The following is a 15,320-nucleotide window of genomic DNA, read 5'->3' as shown; positions in this document are numbered from 1 at the left end:
ATTCAGATCACTGATGGAGAAATCCCATCGAGAATGAAGGGGCTCCGGAACAAGGCGGCGGTGGTGAGAAGATCATGAGAGAAGCACAATTCGATAACATTCCCTTGCCAGAACCCTCAAGCCCCATTTCAGATGCTGAGGAGAAAGACAGTGGCTTCAGTCTCCTGCTCTGTGCCCCCACCCACGGAGACAACCGATGCCTCAGAGCCGACATCGAAGGGGTTTGAGGAACTTGAATAATCTTTTCTGAGGATTGCTTCCTCTGCTCGTTGGAAAACAGACCTGTGGGTCTCAGAGCCTTTTAAGCCGAGTAGCCTTTCGTTTTGTCAATGGAACATTTCAGGATTTGCAAGAGAAATTAGAATATTTTAGACACTGAGGCCCACTTGGTGGTTCTCATTAAGCCCCGATTCCTTTAAACAAAATGAAATAAGAACAGTTAGAAGAGGCTTCAGTGGAATCATCTTAATGGAGTTTTAACGTGATCCTTAGTTGTAAATCGAAGCTCTGTTCCCACATCGGTACTTTATTCCCTGCTGAAAGAGTTCCTAACAGAGCTCCTCTGACACATTTGAAGGCAGCCCCAGGCCCTCCAGTTGTCTCCCGCTGTTCAGGGATGCGAATGTCGCATGAATGCGTTGCCTCGTTGTTACTGGAGGGCCCCGGAATCACCGCTTGCGTGGCTGATGAAGCGTCAATGTAAGGCATTAATTTCTCTCAGAGCATCTCTCGTTTGAAGACCAAGCGGATTCTTTAGCGTTTGCTTGAGTAATGGATTGTCTTCACTGAATTTTTTATTGCTCTCAAGAAGAGACAAGTATCCAGCAATACACGTGAAACCATCTAAGCCTTCCAAGTATTCATTTCTCTTGCAACTCCTGTGAAGTCTATACGTTGAGCTGCTTGATAAAGATCACCATAGATTTTGGGGGATATATGCCCCTATGGATGGTTACCAACCCCTCACCTCATTGGGGTTCTGTGAGGAGTCTCAAGAGATTTTCACATATTAAGGTCGATGAGGTAATTATTTGAGTTCAAAACTGATTCAGGGAGGCTGCTCCATGGCCTAGGTGTTAACTTTGGCACCCTCCACTTCAGTGGCCTGGGTTTGGTTCCTGGGTGTGAATGTGCACCACTCGTCAGTGGCCGTGCTGTGGCAGTGACCCACATACAAAACAGAGGAAGACTGGCACTGATGTTGGCTCAGGGTGAATCTTCCTCAAGCAAAAAGAGGAAGATTGGCAACAGATATTAGCTCAGGGTGAATCTTCCTCAGCAAAAAAAACAAGAAAAAACCCAACAATAAAAACCCAAAACTGATTCATCTTGAACTAAAAAATCCTGACTATGGCCTATCAAACATGCATTGTACATCCACTTTAACCATTAAAGAATGCACTCTCTTAGGATAACGCATACGACCCCTCCTCCACCCTATTGGTAACACCCTATTGGTGTTAGTCTCTTTCCTGACATCAGGGTCATGTTGACCCGTTAATTTGCAACCAAATACCTCTTTGAAACTTTGAAACTGTATCCTAGGTGTGTTTATTTACTTTTTAAATGTTTTTATTGTTTTAATTTTTTTGTCATTTTATTTATTTTTCTAAGCATCTTTCTTTTCTTTTTTTTTTTTTAAGATTTTATTTTTTCCTTTTTCTCCCCAAAGCCCCCAGTACATAGTTGTACATTCTTAGTTGTGGGTCCTTCTAGTTGTGGCATGTGGGACGCTGCCTCAGCGTGGTTTGATGAGCAGTGCCGTGTCCGCGCCCAGGATTCGAACCAACGAAACACTGGGCCGCCTGCAGCAGAGCACGCGAACTTAACCACTCGGCCACTGGGCCAGCCCCTCATCTTTCTTTTTTTTTGAACATTGTCCCTGAGCTAACATTCATTGCCAATCTTCCTCTTTTTGCTTTTTCTCCCCAAAGCCCCCCAGTACATAGTTGTATAGTCTAGCTGTATGTCCTTCTTGTTGTGCTATGTGGGACGCCGCCTCAGCACGGCCTGATGAGCGGTGCTAGGTCCGCGTCCAAGATCCAAACTGGTGAACCCTGGGCCGCTGAAGTGGAGCATGCGAACCCAACCACTCGGCCATGAGGCCAGCACCCTGGTGTGTTTAATGAATGTTCCTCGTTCTAAAAAGATATGACTGTACTGAAAACCATGCTTCTCCAGAACAATACTTTCTTCCTTTCTGGAAAAGGCCTTCCTGGGTTACAATCCTCACTCTGGCTCAGGTCAAACTCACCTTATTTCTCTCATCTATAGAATGGTTACTGGTCATTTTGCATTGACAGGAGTAAACGAGTCAACAGATTAGGCACCTAGTGGAGAACTCATCATTTTGGTGTAAGTATCCCCATGCTATATTTGGGACATCATTCATTGTCCATCTGAAATTCCCAGTTACCTGGGCGTCCTGTACTGGACCTGGCAACCCTGATCCCTCCCCTACCCACCCTCTCGCCCCAACTCTCCAGTTTTGCTCTACATTTCTCTCGAAAAAATTTGCTTAAGGGAATTGGGTAGGAATCATTAGGGAAACTTTCTTTTTTTGTGTAATGAAGACCACGAGTTTTTCTAATTTAGGTGGAAATCACATTTTTTTTTTTTAAAGCATTGCAAACGCAAATCCTTTCCACAGCAGTTTAGTGCCTGGCATGTAATAGTGCTCACTGAATATTGATCAATTGAATGAATGAATGAATGCATGAGTGCCCGGGCAAACAGAGTCCTGATCTGCAGGTGTTGAGAAACGGATATTTAGATTTCAGTTAACATGATCCATTGCTGTTGGACCAGACCAAAAGGACTACAGAGAAGGAAGATGGGATAAAGAGGGGTATCGTAGGCTGAATAATGGCGCTCTGAAGATGTCCACGTCTTAATGCCCAGAACCTGTGGATATGTTATTTTACACGGCAAAAGGGACTTTGTAGATGACCCCCAAGTTAAGGATCTTGAGATGGGAAGACGATTCTGGATTATCCAGGTGGCCTGGATATAATCACAAGGGTCCTTCTAAGAGGGAGGCGGGCAGGTCAGAGTCAGAAAAGATGATGTGACAATGGAATGACAGAGAGAGAGATTGCAAAATGCTACACTGCTGACTGTGGGGCCATCAAGGAATGCAAGGGGACTTAGAAGCCAGAAAAGGCAAGGAAATGGATCTCCCTCCACGGCCTCCAGAGGGAATGCAGTCTTGCAGATCCATTGTAGATTTCTGACCTCCCAAACTCAAGGACAACAAATCTGTGTTGTTTTAAGCCACTAAATTTGTGGTAACTTGTGACAGCAGCAGTAGAAAAATAATACAAGGGGGATATAAGTAATAAATCAAGAAAGATGCTTTGGGGAGCTAGGAGACTGCCTAGCTGGGAGAAACCTGACAGAAAGATCCGCCCGGGACCAGTAACAAGAACAAGGGGAGGGGCGGGATAGAAATCAGCATATGAGCAGATAGAGAGGGTCAGAGACCACGGAAATTGGCAGATTCCCCAGAATTGAAGAGAACGGTGTATTGGTCTACCGGCGCTGTGGGAACAAAATACCACAGACCAGGGGGGTTAAAAACCAAATTTATTTTCTCACAGTTCTGGAGGCTAGAAGTCCAAGGTCAAGGTGTCAGCTGGGTTGATTTCTTCGGAGGCTTCTCCTCTCAGCCTGCAGATGGCCATCTTCTTACTGCGTCCTCACATGGTCTCTCCTCTCTGCATGCACTGCCTGCTGTCATTTTGTGTGTCCAGATTTCTTCTTACAAGGACACCAGTCCGATTGGAGTAGCAGCCACCCCAACGGGCCTCATTTTCAACTTAATCACCTCTTTTAAGGCCCTATCTCCAAATACAGTCACATTCTGAAGTGCTGGGGGTTAGGGCTTCAAGACGTTAATATTGAGGGGACACAATTCAGCCCATAACAACGAGGTTGACAAATTGAGAAAATGTAAAATAACCAGTTAGTGCCTCAGACTGGAGACTAAAGTGACATACGCCAATTCGATGCCACGCAACATGATCCAGGATTGGATGTCAGACCGGAAAGAGGACTTTAGTGGGACAATTGGCAGTAATTTGAATAAGGTTTGTAGATTAGGTAATAGTATTACACCAGCGATGATTTCCTTGTTCTGGTGATTGTACTATGATTATGTAAGAGGTCAATATTTGCGGAAGCTCGGGTGAAGGGTAGATGGGAACTCTGTACTACTTTTCCAACTTTTTTCTAAGTCTGGAATTATTTATAAATGAAAAGTTAAAAATTTAAAATTTAAAAATGAAATAAAGTAGGATAAAGAAATAGAAGTGAGGGGCCGGCCTGGTGGCAAAGCGGTTAAGTTCACACGTTCCATTTCTCCATGGCCTGGGGTTCGCCGGTTCGGATCCCAGGTGTGGACACGGCACTGCTTGGCAAAAGCCATGCTGTGGTAGGCGCCCCACATGTAAAGTAGAGGAAGATGGGCATGGATGTTAGCTCAGGGCCAGTCTTCCTCAGCAAAAAGAGGAGGATTGGCAGCAGTTAGCTCAGGGCTAATCTTCCTCAAAACAAAAAGAAAAGAAAGAAATAGAAGTGAGAGAGAGAGAGAATGAGAATGGGGTTGGATATGTGACAGTGAAGGAAGGAAAAAAAAGGAGGAAAAGAAGCAAGGAAGAACTGAGGTCAGGAATTATATCTGCTGTTTGGGTTACCAATGACACCCCATCAACCCCCACCCTTCCACTTCCGGGACATACCTGGGAGCTCAGCATATGTTTGGGCAGGCGATATTCAATGAGTCACAAACTCTGAAGAGGAGAAGGCAATAAGCCCACTGATTCCCCCCCACATTCATGAAAGGCCTCAAATTTTAACTTTTTTTTTTTTTTAAAGATTGGCCCTGAGCTAACATCTGTTGCCAATCTTTTTAAAAAATTCTTCTACCCAAAGCCCCCCAGTACCTGGTCGTATATTCTAGTTGTAGGTCCTTCTGGTTCTGCCGTGTGGGACGCCGCCTCAGCATAACTTGATGAGCCCTCCTAGGTCAGGATCCGAGCCAGCGAAACCCTGAGCCGCCAAAGCAGAGTGCGTGAACTTAACCACTGGGCCACAGGGCCGGCCTCAAATTTTAACTCTCGAATTTCTCTCCAAGCAAAGTTACACAATCGCCAGTGTATTGTGTGTGTTGAAAATGTGACTTCCTTGCATGTAAACATTTAAAATACACCACCATCTTGGTAACTGAGTTTTTTTTCTATTTTCCCCTACTTTTTAACCTTTCTTTGAAGTATAACTCACACGCCATAAAATTCACCATTTTAAAGCGTACTCAATGGTTTTCCGCGCCATCATCACCACTAATTACAGAACATTTTCATCACCCTCCCCCCCCCCGAAAGAACCCCATACCCAGTTAGCAGCTACTTCGCACCCCTCCATCGCTCAGCCCCTGGCAACCCCTAGTCTACATTCTGTCTCTGTGGATTTGCCTATTCTGGACTTTTCCTGTAAATATCATCATGCATGAGGTGGACCAGCCACATTTAAGTGCGCAGCCCGCACAACGGCTAGAGGCCACGGGATTGGCCGGCGCGGGCAGGGGGAGCGCGGGGCGTCCAATCGCTCTCGAGCATCAGGAGGGGGCAGGTGCAGGGGGCGGGAGGAGGCGCGCTGCTGGCCCGGGCGACCCGGCCGGGGCGGCGGGGGATGGCGGGCTGGTGGCGGGCGCTGCCGCGCGCGGCCTTGCGCTACCCGTGGCCCACGAACGTGCTGCTCTACTCCGCGCTCTTCTCGGCCGGCGACGCGGTGCAGCAGCGGCTGCGGGGCGGCCCGGCCGACTGGCGGCAGACGCGGCGCGTGGCCACGGTGGCCGTGGCCTTCCACGGCAACTTCAACTACGTGTGGCTGCGCCTGCTGGAGCGCGCGCTGCCTGGGCGCGCGCCGCGCACCGTCCTGGCCAAGGTGCTGTGCGACCAGGCGCTCGGCGGGCCCGTGGCCATCTCTGCCTTCTACGCAGGTGAGGGGCCCCGGAGGGGTCCAGGGGCCGGATCTGGGGGGGTGGGGTGGGCGGGGATCCAGGATTGGGGGACTTGAGGCAGGGGCCGGGGGCGCTGGGGGCCTGGGCTGGAAGCCATGGGGTGGGGGTGGGGGTGGCCAAAGAGTTCCGTGGGGCTGAGAGTTGCTGGGGAGGGGGCTGGAGGACGAGGTGCAAGGGCCCCGAGAAATCTGAGGACCGGGGATTAAAGGGGAGAGATTGAGGGGCTGGAGAGGCCGGGGATTAGGGGGCCAGGGATTCAAGGGGTCAGGATGGGAGGTGGGAGGCTGGAGTTGCGCGTAGTCTGTGGCTGGAGATTTCAGGGGGCCTGGGGCGTAGGCTGGAACTTAGGGGAGGCGGGTCTGGCGGACCAACGCCCCCTGAAAAAGGGTCACGGGAATGTGGAGGAGACCCCAGTTCCTGCCATAGCAGAGCAACCCCTGTGACCTAGTTGTAGGGCGGGGCTGCCCTGCTCCTGGGAAAATCCACACCTGGAGCTCCGGGACTCGCTTCTGCTGGCAGACACTCCTTTCCAACACACCAACAAAATGTGGGGACTCGGGACCGTGGGGGCAGCCCGGTGGAACCTGAAGTTGGGCCAGGTTCCCCCAGGAAATTCACGTTCAGGGTCCTAGTCCTGCTTTGGTAAGAAAATTTTCCTGCAGGAGCACCATTCCTATGTCAAAATCCACAGAAAATATGAGAACTTTGACCCTTGTCGTAGAGGGTTCAGGGAACCCCTGCCTCAGAAAATCGCCCTGGGGCCTGAGGGCCTGACTTCAGGAACCTTCCTTAGGGCCTTAATTCCAAAAATAATGGAAGGCGCTCTGTGGTCTCCCTGACATGCCACTTTCTGTAGTCTGGAAGGGAGTGGGCTGGGGAGGGGCACAGACTGTCTAAGAAAATCCAAGGGTTCTGGGTCTGGCCTTGGCATTGGGGGTCACAGATCCCCCCCCCCCTCCAAGAAGGTCTTCTTGTCAGTAGCCCTTGGTGCTTCTAAACCAGGTTGAAGTGGTCAAGTCACCGCCTTGAAGAAACCTGCAGGGCCCCATGGCTCTTATTTTGGGGAGCCAGATTCGGTTCCTTTCTTCACAAACCCCACAGGGAGTGTCAAGGACCTGGTTGTCTGTTGCATTAAAGGTCAACCACATGGCAGACGGGGTCAGTGAGGTCAGGGGAATAGAGGACCTGAGAGGAGGAGCTGTCTGCTTTATCAGATGTGTGCCTGGTCCCAGGGTGTGACTTCCAGGCCAGATTTGCAAACAGCTTCCTCCTGCCTGTGCCTACAGTGGCCTTGTCCCCTGGTGAAGGGGTTGGGAGCTGGGGGCTGGGCGTTTGGGAACCAGATTCCCACTTAATCTTCAAACAGCCCAGCGAGACAGGTCCTCTTATGATGCCCATGTTACAGATGAGGAAACTGAGGCTCAAAGGAGTGAAGTGACTTGTCCAAAGACAGTACGATCCATGCCATGTTCTTCATCTGGAGTGTTGTCGGGATGCCAGAAACCAGAAAGATGCCACAGTCACAGGAAGGCCTGTGGTTCGAGCCCCGGGCCCCTGAAGCAGATTCCTGCCCTGCTTGCTTCTCTGTTTTGCTTTTTAGATTTCCGGCCCAGTTTCCTTTTCTTCACGTTAAAATGAAGGGGGGAAGTTGGGAGGGTTGGATTGGATGTGTGTTCAAGGCACTTCCGACTTGGAAATTGCCTGTATCAGATGGTTCCTTGTGCCGGGCCCCCTTGGGGAGCTAGGGTCTGGCTCCACACCTGGGTTGGATCTGGACCGCTGTTAACCTCCCTGAGCTGTTTTTCCTCCTCTGTAACTCTGTCGTCCTCAGCCCATGGTTACGGGAGGTCGAATGAAAGCTTAACAATTAATATTGCGTAAGTGGAATGCGGTATTGCCGATACTCAACAGGGTTTTCTTATGAATTCTGAGAATCCCCTTCAACTGACTAAAAAGATCTTATTTCCCCTTCTTCCTAATGGGAGTGGGAGGAGAATTTTTAAAGCACCCTCATTTTTACAGCCTTCCTAAGCTAGGAGGGTTTCATTCTCCTGTTTGTCCTTGCTCCCTCAATTTCTTTTCAGTGTCGTTGAGCATCAAAAGTTTTCAAAATGTTTTTAGGAAGGCTGAGTTGGTATTCTGCTTTCAAATTCTGATGAGAAAACCTCTTTGTCTGATGGGAAATACATAGTTGTCAGAATACCCAGGGTCCATCAGCCTTTTTGTAAAAGAAGGAAATTAAATTCTTAAAATTTTAAACATTTCACAAAAAGTTTAGAAGGGAGAGAAGAAAAGTTACCAACAGGACTACTATTCGGACACTACTGTTTTTGTAAATTCTCTTACAGGTTTTTTTCTTTTTTCAATCATTTTGCTATAGTTTTTATACCCTGCTGGTCTCACTTCATATTTATCATTCCTTTAAAATTTATCTAGTTTTATGTATTTATTTATTTTTCTTCTTCTTCTCCCCAAAGCCCCCCAGTACATAGTTGTATATTCAAAATTGATTTGGTTTTAGAATGGAGATTGTGTTCTGTTTTCGCTGTTGGCTGGGAGGGGACATATTGAGTGAGTGATAGTGGTACTTTGCATATTGGAACAGAAACTTGAACATGAACTGTTAGACCTACTCAATCTTCTAAAATTCTTTGGGTGTGTGTTTTTGCAAATAGGTATGAGTATTCTCCAAGGAGAGGATGACATATTTTTGGACCTGAAACAGAAATTCTGGAATACATATAAGGTAAGACAGACTTTTGAAAATGCAACCAAGCTCTTTTGTATATTTTTAACATTAAATACATTTTAATAAAAGTATTCTTAATGAAGGCTCCACTTGCTTGGCACAAGGATATAATATTTTGACAGAGAGATCTTCAATTTGATCAATGAATGAGAAGACGCTTTAAGAGTGTCTATACATAAGTGTTTCTGAATTTTAGTCAATGTTCACAATAATTTCTGATCTTATATTTGCTCTTATTAGTGATCACAATTTATTGAGTGAATTTTGGGGCCAAAGAGGTTATTGCAAAATGGGAGTAGAAGAGTGTGAGTGGCTTGGGACCCACTCCCGCATTCCGAGCCAGTGTTTCCAGGTGTGCATTCTGCTGAGCCCCTGTGAAAGGAACCGTCTCAACATCACAAAGGATCATGTTTCCCGGGGTTATTCCCAGGCCTGAAACAAGTAACCTGTTGTACTTTTTGCTCAGTACAAATGTATACAGTTCAGCCCAACAAACATTCACTCATTTATTCAATGTAGATTATTGAGCAGTGTCTTTAAGGCCTGGCAAAATCAGGATGTTTTCCATCTCTGACCTAGAGCATGTTTGATTCTATTAATCACACGGAGGTGAATTTTCAGGATTCCAGAATATACACAGGCCCACAATGCTTCTAGCATCTTCTATTGAAAGATACCAAGCTCCAGAACTGGCGTCACCCACTTGATGGTTGGAGGCAGATGATAGGGAGAGTTGAAGCCACACACTTCTCCTGAGCCGGTATCCTTGGGGACAGTTCCTTCTTCCTTCAAGGGGGAAGAGTATTCAGAACGCTTGGTACTTCTCTTGGGGGAGAAATTGTGGGCCCATGGTGACATCTGAATGTGATTTTCTTCTGCTTCATTTTGGAAAAAGGAACAAGTTTTCCCATTATGCCATAGATCTTATGGACATATGTACGTCTAACAGTTATGAAAAGAGCAAGCAGGATTGTGAGAAAAAGGGGCTTTAAGCAGAGACGTGCGGATGTTTGAGATTTTCCTCCCTTAATAAATACGCACAGGCTACCTTTTTTGGGTAGAAACATGGGGACCTTTGCACACCTTTTTAAAAAACAGTGCTTACAAATGAGTTGGTCTCATCTACGCCCATGAGAAGAAAGAGGGTACCAGCAGTCTGAAGCCCAGAGCCATCGGGGAATTTTCCTAAGATCTCCCATAATAAACTATCTGCTAAGCACTGTGCTAGGTGTTAGTGGAAGATGCAAAAAAAAAAAAAAAAAAATATATATATATATATATATATATATATATATATATAAAACACAGATACTGTCCTTAAGGGACTTACAGTATAGTGGGGTAATAGATAAGTAAATAGACAGGCATTAACCTTAATGCTACAAGCAATGCTCTGAGTATGCGCTGGTCCTACAGCAAATGAGTGGGTGTCAAGGAGGGTTTCCTGGGGTGACGATGCCTGAGCAGAGTCTTAAAGAACTCAGAGGAGTTAGACAGATGGCTGGGGGTAGGGCGTTCCCGGGCAGAGGGAGCATGAGCAGAGTCAGCAAAGCATGCAACACTGTGGGATGACTGTAGGGGAGAAACCACAGCGGTTTGCTATTCATAGACGATCAAGTATGAATTGAGGAGCAACCGGAAATGAGTTTGGATCTCGGAGGGTGTGAACGCCGTGCCAAGGATCTTGAAGTTCAGTAATAGGGGCAAGGGAAAGCAGTTAGCGGGTTATGGTACCCAAGTTCACATGAGGAATAATGAAGCAGTGGGAACAGGAATGACTGGAGAAATATTTCGGAGAAAGTGTTGGTAGAGCTTGATGATTGATTGGAAGTAGGGGTCATGGGCAAGGACACATCTGGGATGACCCACCCACATTCTCCTGGAAGCCAGAGCCCGCTCTTCCCTCTCAGTTATTGATTTACTAATTTTTCTGCTTATTATCAGTATAGACTTAGAGAGTCCCGTTTTTTCAATGGTTTTTAATTCGTGACTGTGTTTCATTATTTTTGGTGCTCAGGCATCCCAGATTTGGCCAGTGACAGCCCCTTCAAGCTGGTTCCTGTGTCCTTGTGACATCCTCCATCTTTTTTTTTTTAAACCACTTCCTTACTTTCTGTCATAACGAGATGTTCCAGACTCACCTTGTACCTTGTCCCTGCCCTGCCCCGGCCCCTGGAATCAGCCATTTCTCTGAGGAGTCCTTTTTCCTTTTAGTGGGGGATGGTATGGGAAACCAAGATCTGTGCAAGAGCTGGTGCTACATTCTAGAAGAAAAAGTTGCTGTATGAAGTAGAGCCGTGGGTTCAGTCTTCTCATTGTTTTTGCTAAAGCAGTAAATTCTTACATGGCTATAGACTTTAGATAGCTTTTATTGCAAATATTGTCAAAACTTCAGAAAATAAAAATTAGTAAAAAAAGGAAAATAGTACCACTTTTATATTACCAGTGTAATCCCATTTTTAAGGACTGTTTTGAAAACTTCTAGCTTTTTTTTTGCTTGTTTTATCACTTCAGAAAGTATATGCGTAGATGTGTGTGTACAAATATAAATATTTGTAAAATATAGTCATATTATATTATAATATTCTGTATGCTGCTTTTCTCACTTATGAAATAGCATGAATTTTCTACATCAGTACATAGAAAGGGATATTACTATTTTTAACAGCTGCATAGTATTCCATTGAATGGATGTCCTAAATTTTGACAACTTTTTCTGCTTATAGGACACATGCTTATTTCAAAATTGTCATTATTCTAAATAACTCTGCATATTTATATTTGGCTACTTGCCCCCTTATTTTCTTAGGATCGCTGCCTATGAATGAATTCTTAAAAATCTTGGACTTAAGGATTTAATAGTAAACACATGGGGAAAAGTCTGTGCTGTATACATTTTGTAACCAGTTCTTATTATGGACGTAAAAGGCTGAAGTTTTCAACCAGTAACTTGGCTTTTTTTTTTTAGATATAATTTACATACCAAGACCTTTATCTTTTAAAAAACTTCCATAATGATGACCCTTTTGTCAGAATGTACAGGTTAAATCCTGTTAAAATAAATCTATCTTGAAATATTTTGTAATACACAAAAATGTCAGCTAAACTTATTCTATAGCATGAAATAGTTTGAATTTTTATTACCAAATCATTCCCTAAGGAATGGCGTAGTGGCGTTGTGGTCGAGTTTGTGTGCTCCACTTTGGCAGCCCAGGGTTCGCAGGTTCGGATCCCAGGCATGGACCTAGCACTGCTCATCAAGCCATGCTGTGGGAGCGTCCCACATAAAAAGAGGAAGATTGGCACAAATGTTAGCTCAGGGGAAATCTTCCTCACCAAAAAAAAAAGAAGAAGAAGAAATCTTGTACCTAACAGCTTTTCCCACAACTCCTCACCCTCTTCTATTCGAGAGACCTTAAGTAGTTTAATTTAATCGGCTTAGTCTGAAACGTAATACCACCTCCACACTTTCTCTGCCTGGTATTTCTTACTCTTTTATAGAACGAACCGTGGGATTGTTATGTGTGATTAAAAGGCGTCCTAATAAAGTTTTTCTTTCTTCCAGACTGGACTGATGTACTGGCCCTTTGTACAGGTGAGTTCCAGACTACTCAGATGCTAGCTCACGGCTTTGGGTTACGCAGTCCCTAACAGACTCTCTCCCTGTTGTAGCTGGTCAACTTCAGCCTCGTTCCCGTGCACTGGAGAACAGCGTACACCGGACTCTGTGGTTTCCTCTGGGCCACCTTCCTCTGCTTTTCACAACAGAGTGGGGACGGCACATTGAAGTCCGCCTTCGCCTTCCTTCATGTAAAGGAGGCCAACGCAGCGGAAAGGCCCCCTGAGAAATGAGAAGCCAGTGGCCCCCTGAAAGTGGCTAATTTTCTATCTTTACGTTCAGTGGCTTGCCGGCAGATGAAATGCTCTACTAACCGGTTATGCGCTCCACTTTGATGAATTACTATTCCGTAGACCCAGTTGTTTCTTAATTATCAAGGAGTCCTTTAAATCATATTCAAACCTCCTTTTTTTTCGTTCTAGTCTGAAAGTATTACTTCTCTAATATTTTCACTTCTTTAGAATACTTTGGTTCGTACCAATAACAGTGGCCAAATGGCATTTTATAATTATGACTACTTCTAGTCTAATATTTTAATGCCTATTGATTTAGGGACCCCCTGTTTGGGTTGTATACGTCTGTCTTCTAAAATCTCAGGTTATCTTCTAAATACTTTTGGGTCCGATTACCTTTTATACTGAAAATAGTGCTTATAGTAAATTTCTGTTTATACAGAATTCAGTCAAGGAGAAGAACAAATAGCCAGACTTCCCCCCCAAAATACTGTATAATAATTTATTGTTACACTGATACTAAAGTTCTGTAAGTATATTTTACATCGTCAAAAAAACACAGTGTATGATCAGTGCGTCCTGTATAGAATATATTTTATTGATGTCTTCTACTTTTATACTAAGTAGTTTTTAGTTAATGGTTTTTAGTTTTGAGCATATTTCTGTTGACTAAAGCACCCCATTTCCTAGACATACAAAATATACAAAATATTTGCTTCTTGAAAAAATATGTTGAGTGAAATTTCTAAAATTAATAATTTTTCTTCCTCTGGAGGGAAGAAATCTACTCTATAGGGTTCCAGGGAAAATACAGTTATGTGCCACGTAACGACGTCTTGGTCAACAACTGAGTGCACAGATGACAGTGGGACCGTAAGATCAGTACCATAGAGCCTAGACGTATGGTGGGCTGTACCATCTAGGTGTGCGTAAGTGCACTCTATGATGTTCGCACAACGATGAAATTGCCTGATGACGCGTTTCTCAGAATATTTCCCTGTCATTAAGTGACACGTCTGTAGTTACCCAAAATTTCACATTGATGTTATATTTTTAAAAATCTATGCTTTCAAGTAAATCTTTATAGGTAATCTTGAAGATAGACGTGAGAAACGCGATCCAGTCTTTCGGATTTGTTTGTGTCTAACTTCAAAACCAGTGGGTTTAAAAATTATATGACAGGGCCGGCCCGGTGGCACAGTGGTTAAGTGCACACGTTCTGCTTCGATGGCCCAGGGTTCGCCGGGTCAGATCCCAGGTGCAGACACGGCACCACTTGTCAAGCCATGCTGTGGTAGGCGTCCCACATGTAAAGTAGAGAAAGATGGGCATGGATGTTAGCTGAGGGTCAGTCTTCCTCAGCAAAAAGAGGAGGATTGGCAGCAGTTAGCTCAGGGCTAATCTTCCAAAAGAAAAAATTATGTGAATATCTCAAGAAATTTCAGCAAATTTCACCTAAGATTTGTACCATGAATCTGTTGCTTCTGAAGGAGGATTTCATGCGTTTAAAGATGCGAAGCACTGAAATGTTAATAAATTTATCTTGAGAATTTATATTTAAGATTAATTTAAGAATGCATAACTAAAAATTTTAAGCATATAATTTATTTAACTTGTAATATAAACTTATATGTAATAAATATATAACTTCTAAGTATGTGATTTATTTGAATTTACTAGGTATTAATATATTTTACATTATTGGGACAATAGTGAGGAAATTTCTAGATAATTTAATTCTAAAATAGTTTGTTATTTGCATTGTTTTAACAATAGTTCATACAACAGAAAAGCTATTTCACAATACATAAGACAAATTTTGTCAAAAAAGTCTATCCAGGGGCCAGCCTGGTGGTGTAGTGGTTAAGTTTGTGTGCTCCGCTTTGGCGGCCCGGGGTTCACAGGGTCGGATCCCGGGAGTGGATCTAGCACTGCTCATCCAGCCATGCTGTGGTGGTGTCCCACATAAAATAGAGGAAGATGGGCACAGATGTTAGCTCAGTGACAATCTTCCTCAAGCAAAAAGAGGAAGCTTAGCAATAGATGTTAGCTCAGGGCCAATCTTCCTCACCAAAAAGAAAAGAAAAGAAAAGAAAAAAGGTCTATCCAGAGAAACTATAGTAACCTGACAATCTTTTAGATGAGTTTCAACATTACTTTTATGATGAAAGAATACTGTTTGCATTCTATATAAAAGTAATTGGGAAAACAGACCTTGTTTATACAGTCAAGGGGAAAACTTATTATTCATAAAAAAAAATGTGATAATCTTTACTTACTACTCTGTACTTTAGAGAATGTATAGCATGTACTCTCTAAATTTTGGCAAATAATACACTTTTAATTTTTATGCAAGAGTGCTTTTGTATTTTAGTGTGAGAAATGGTACTTATGCCAAGCAATGCGATGTTGATCTGTTTTAAAATGCTGCCATTCTTGGTTGAACACTCTAGATCTTCCAGGGTTTAGAGCTGAGCAGGTGGCCTCCACGCTTCCCCCAGATTTCCCTGTTTCCTAAGGTGTTTTTAACTTGGTTGGATGTTGCCCTGCCGTGTTCTTTTGGCCCCGTGGTTACTCCGGCAAAGGCAAAACCTATAATTTGTTTCCCTTCACAGAGTTGAGATAGACTGGGGTTTCAAAACAACTTTATGTAATACATGTAGAAAACAAAACGGAAATTTGGAGGCTGTCAGAAGCATT

At 44.3% G+C, this 15,320-nt stretch overlaps 1 protein-coding gene and 1 long non-coding RNA gene across 4 annotated transcripts; one reads left to right on the top strand and one right to left on the bottom strand.

Annotated features, from left to right (window-relative positions):
- Positions 1–3,564: 3,564 nt before the first annotated feature.
- LOC139040122 (uncharacterized) lies at positions 3,565–5,544 on the bottom strand. Of its 2 annotated transcripts, XR_011494020.1 has the most exons (4): positions 5,392–5,516; positions 4,944–5,049; positions 4,740–4,790; positions 3,565–4,427 (listed from the first exon to the last, which is right to left on the bottom strand). It is a non-coding gene; the product is annotated as an uncharacterized lncRNA (long non-coding RNA). The 2 variants fall into 2 exon arrangements; XR_011494021.1 differs by lacking the exon at positions 4,740–4,790 and having other exon boundaries at positions 5,392–5,544.
- A 101-nt stretch (positions 5,545–5,645) lies between these two features.
- Positions 5,646–14,282, top strand: MPV17L (MPV17 mitochondrial inner membrane protein like). Of its 2 annotated transcripts, XM_044747422.2 has the most exons (4): positions 5,646–5,998; positions 8,695–8,765; positions 12,334–12,363; positions 12,441–14,282. In XM_044747422.2, the coding sequence occupies exons 1-4, from the start codon at positions 5,689–5,691 to the stop codon at positions 12,618–12,620; spliced, it is 591 nt and encodes a 196-aa protein (XP_044603357.1). In that variant the 5' UTR covers positions 5,646–5,688; the 3' UTR covers positions 12,621–14,282. The 2 variants fall into 2 exon arrangements, with proteins under 2 accessions (XP_044603357.1, XP_044603358.1); XM_044747423.2 differs by lacking the exon at positions 8,695–8,765 and having other exon boundaries at positions 5,649–5,998; positions 12,441–13,429.
- The last annotated feature ends 1,038 nt before the right edge of the window (positions 14,283–15,320 follow it).

Source organism: Equus asinus, chromosome 14 (assembly GCF_041296235.1).
Source record: "Equus asinus isolate D_3611 breed Donkey chromosome 14, EquAss-T2T_v2, whole genome shotgun sequence".
Classification (NCBI taxonomy): Eukaryota; Metazoa; Chordata; class Mammalia; order Perissodactyla; family Equidae; genus Equus; species Equus asinus.
Note: the sequence above shows the minus strand (reverse complement) of the source record. Positions and strands in the feature narration are given on the sequence as shown.

Excerpts from the sequence above, each read along its gene's own strand:
- MPV17L (XM_044747422.2), top strand. The coding sequence starts at position 5,689 with ATGGCGGGCTGGTGGCGGGCGCTGCCGCGCGCGGCCTTGCGCTACCCG. Across the intron at positions 8,766-12,333 it reads AATTCTGGAATACATATAAG|ACTGGACTGATGTACTGGCC; the intron begins GTAAGACAGACT and ends TCTTTCTTCCAG. Across the intron at positions 12,364-12,440 it reads TGTACTGGCCCTTTGTACAG|CTGGTCAACTTCAGCCTCGT; the intron begins GTGAGTTCCAGA and ends TCCCTGTTGTAG.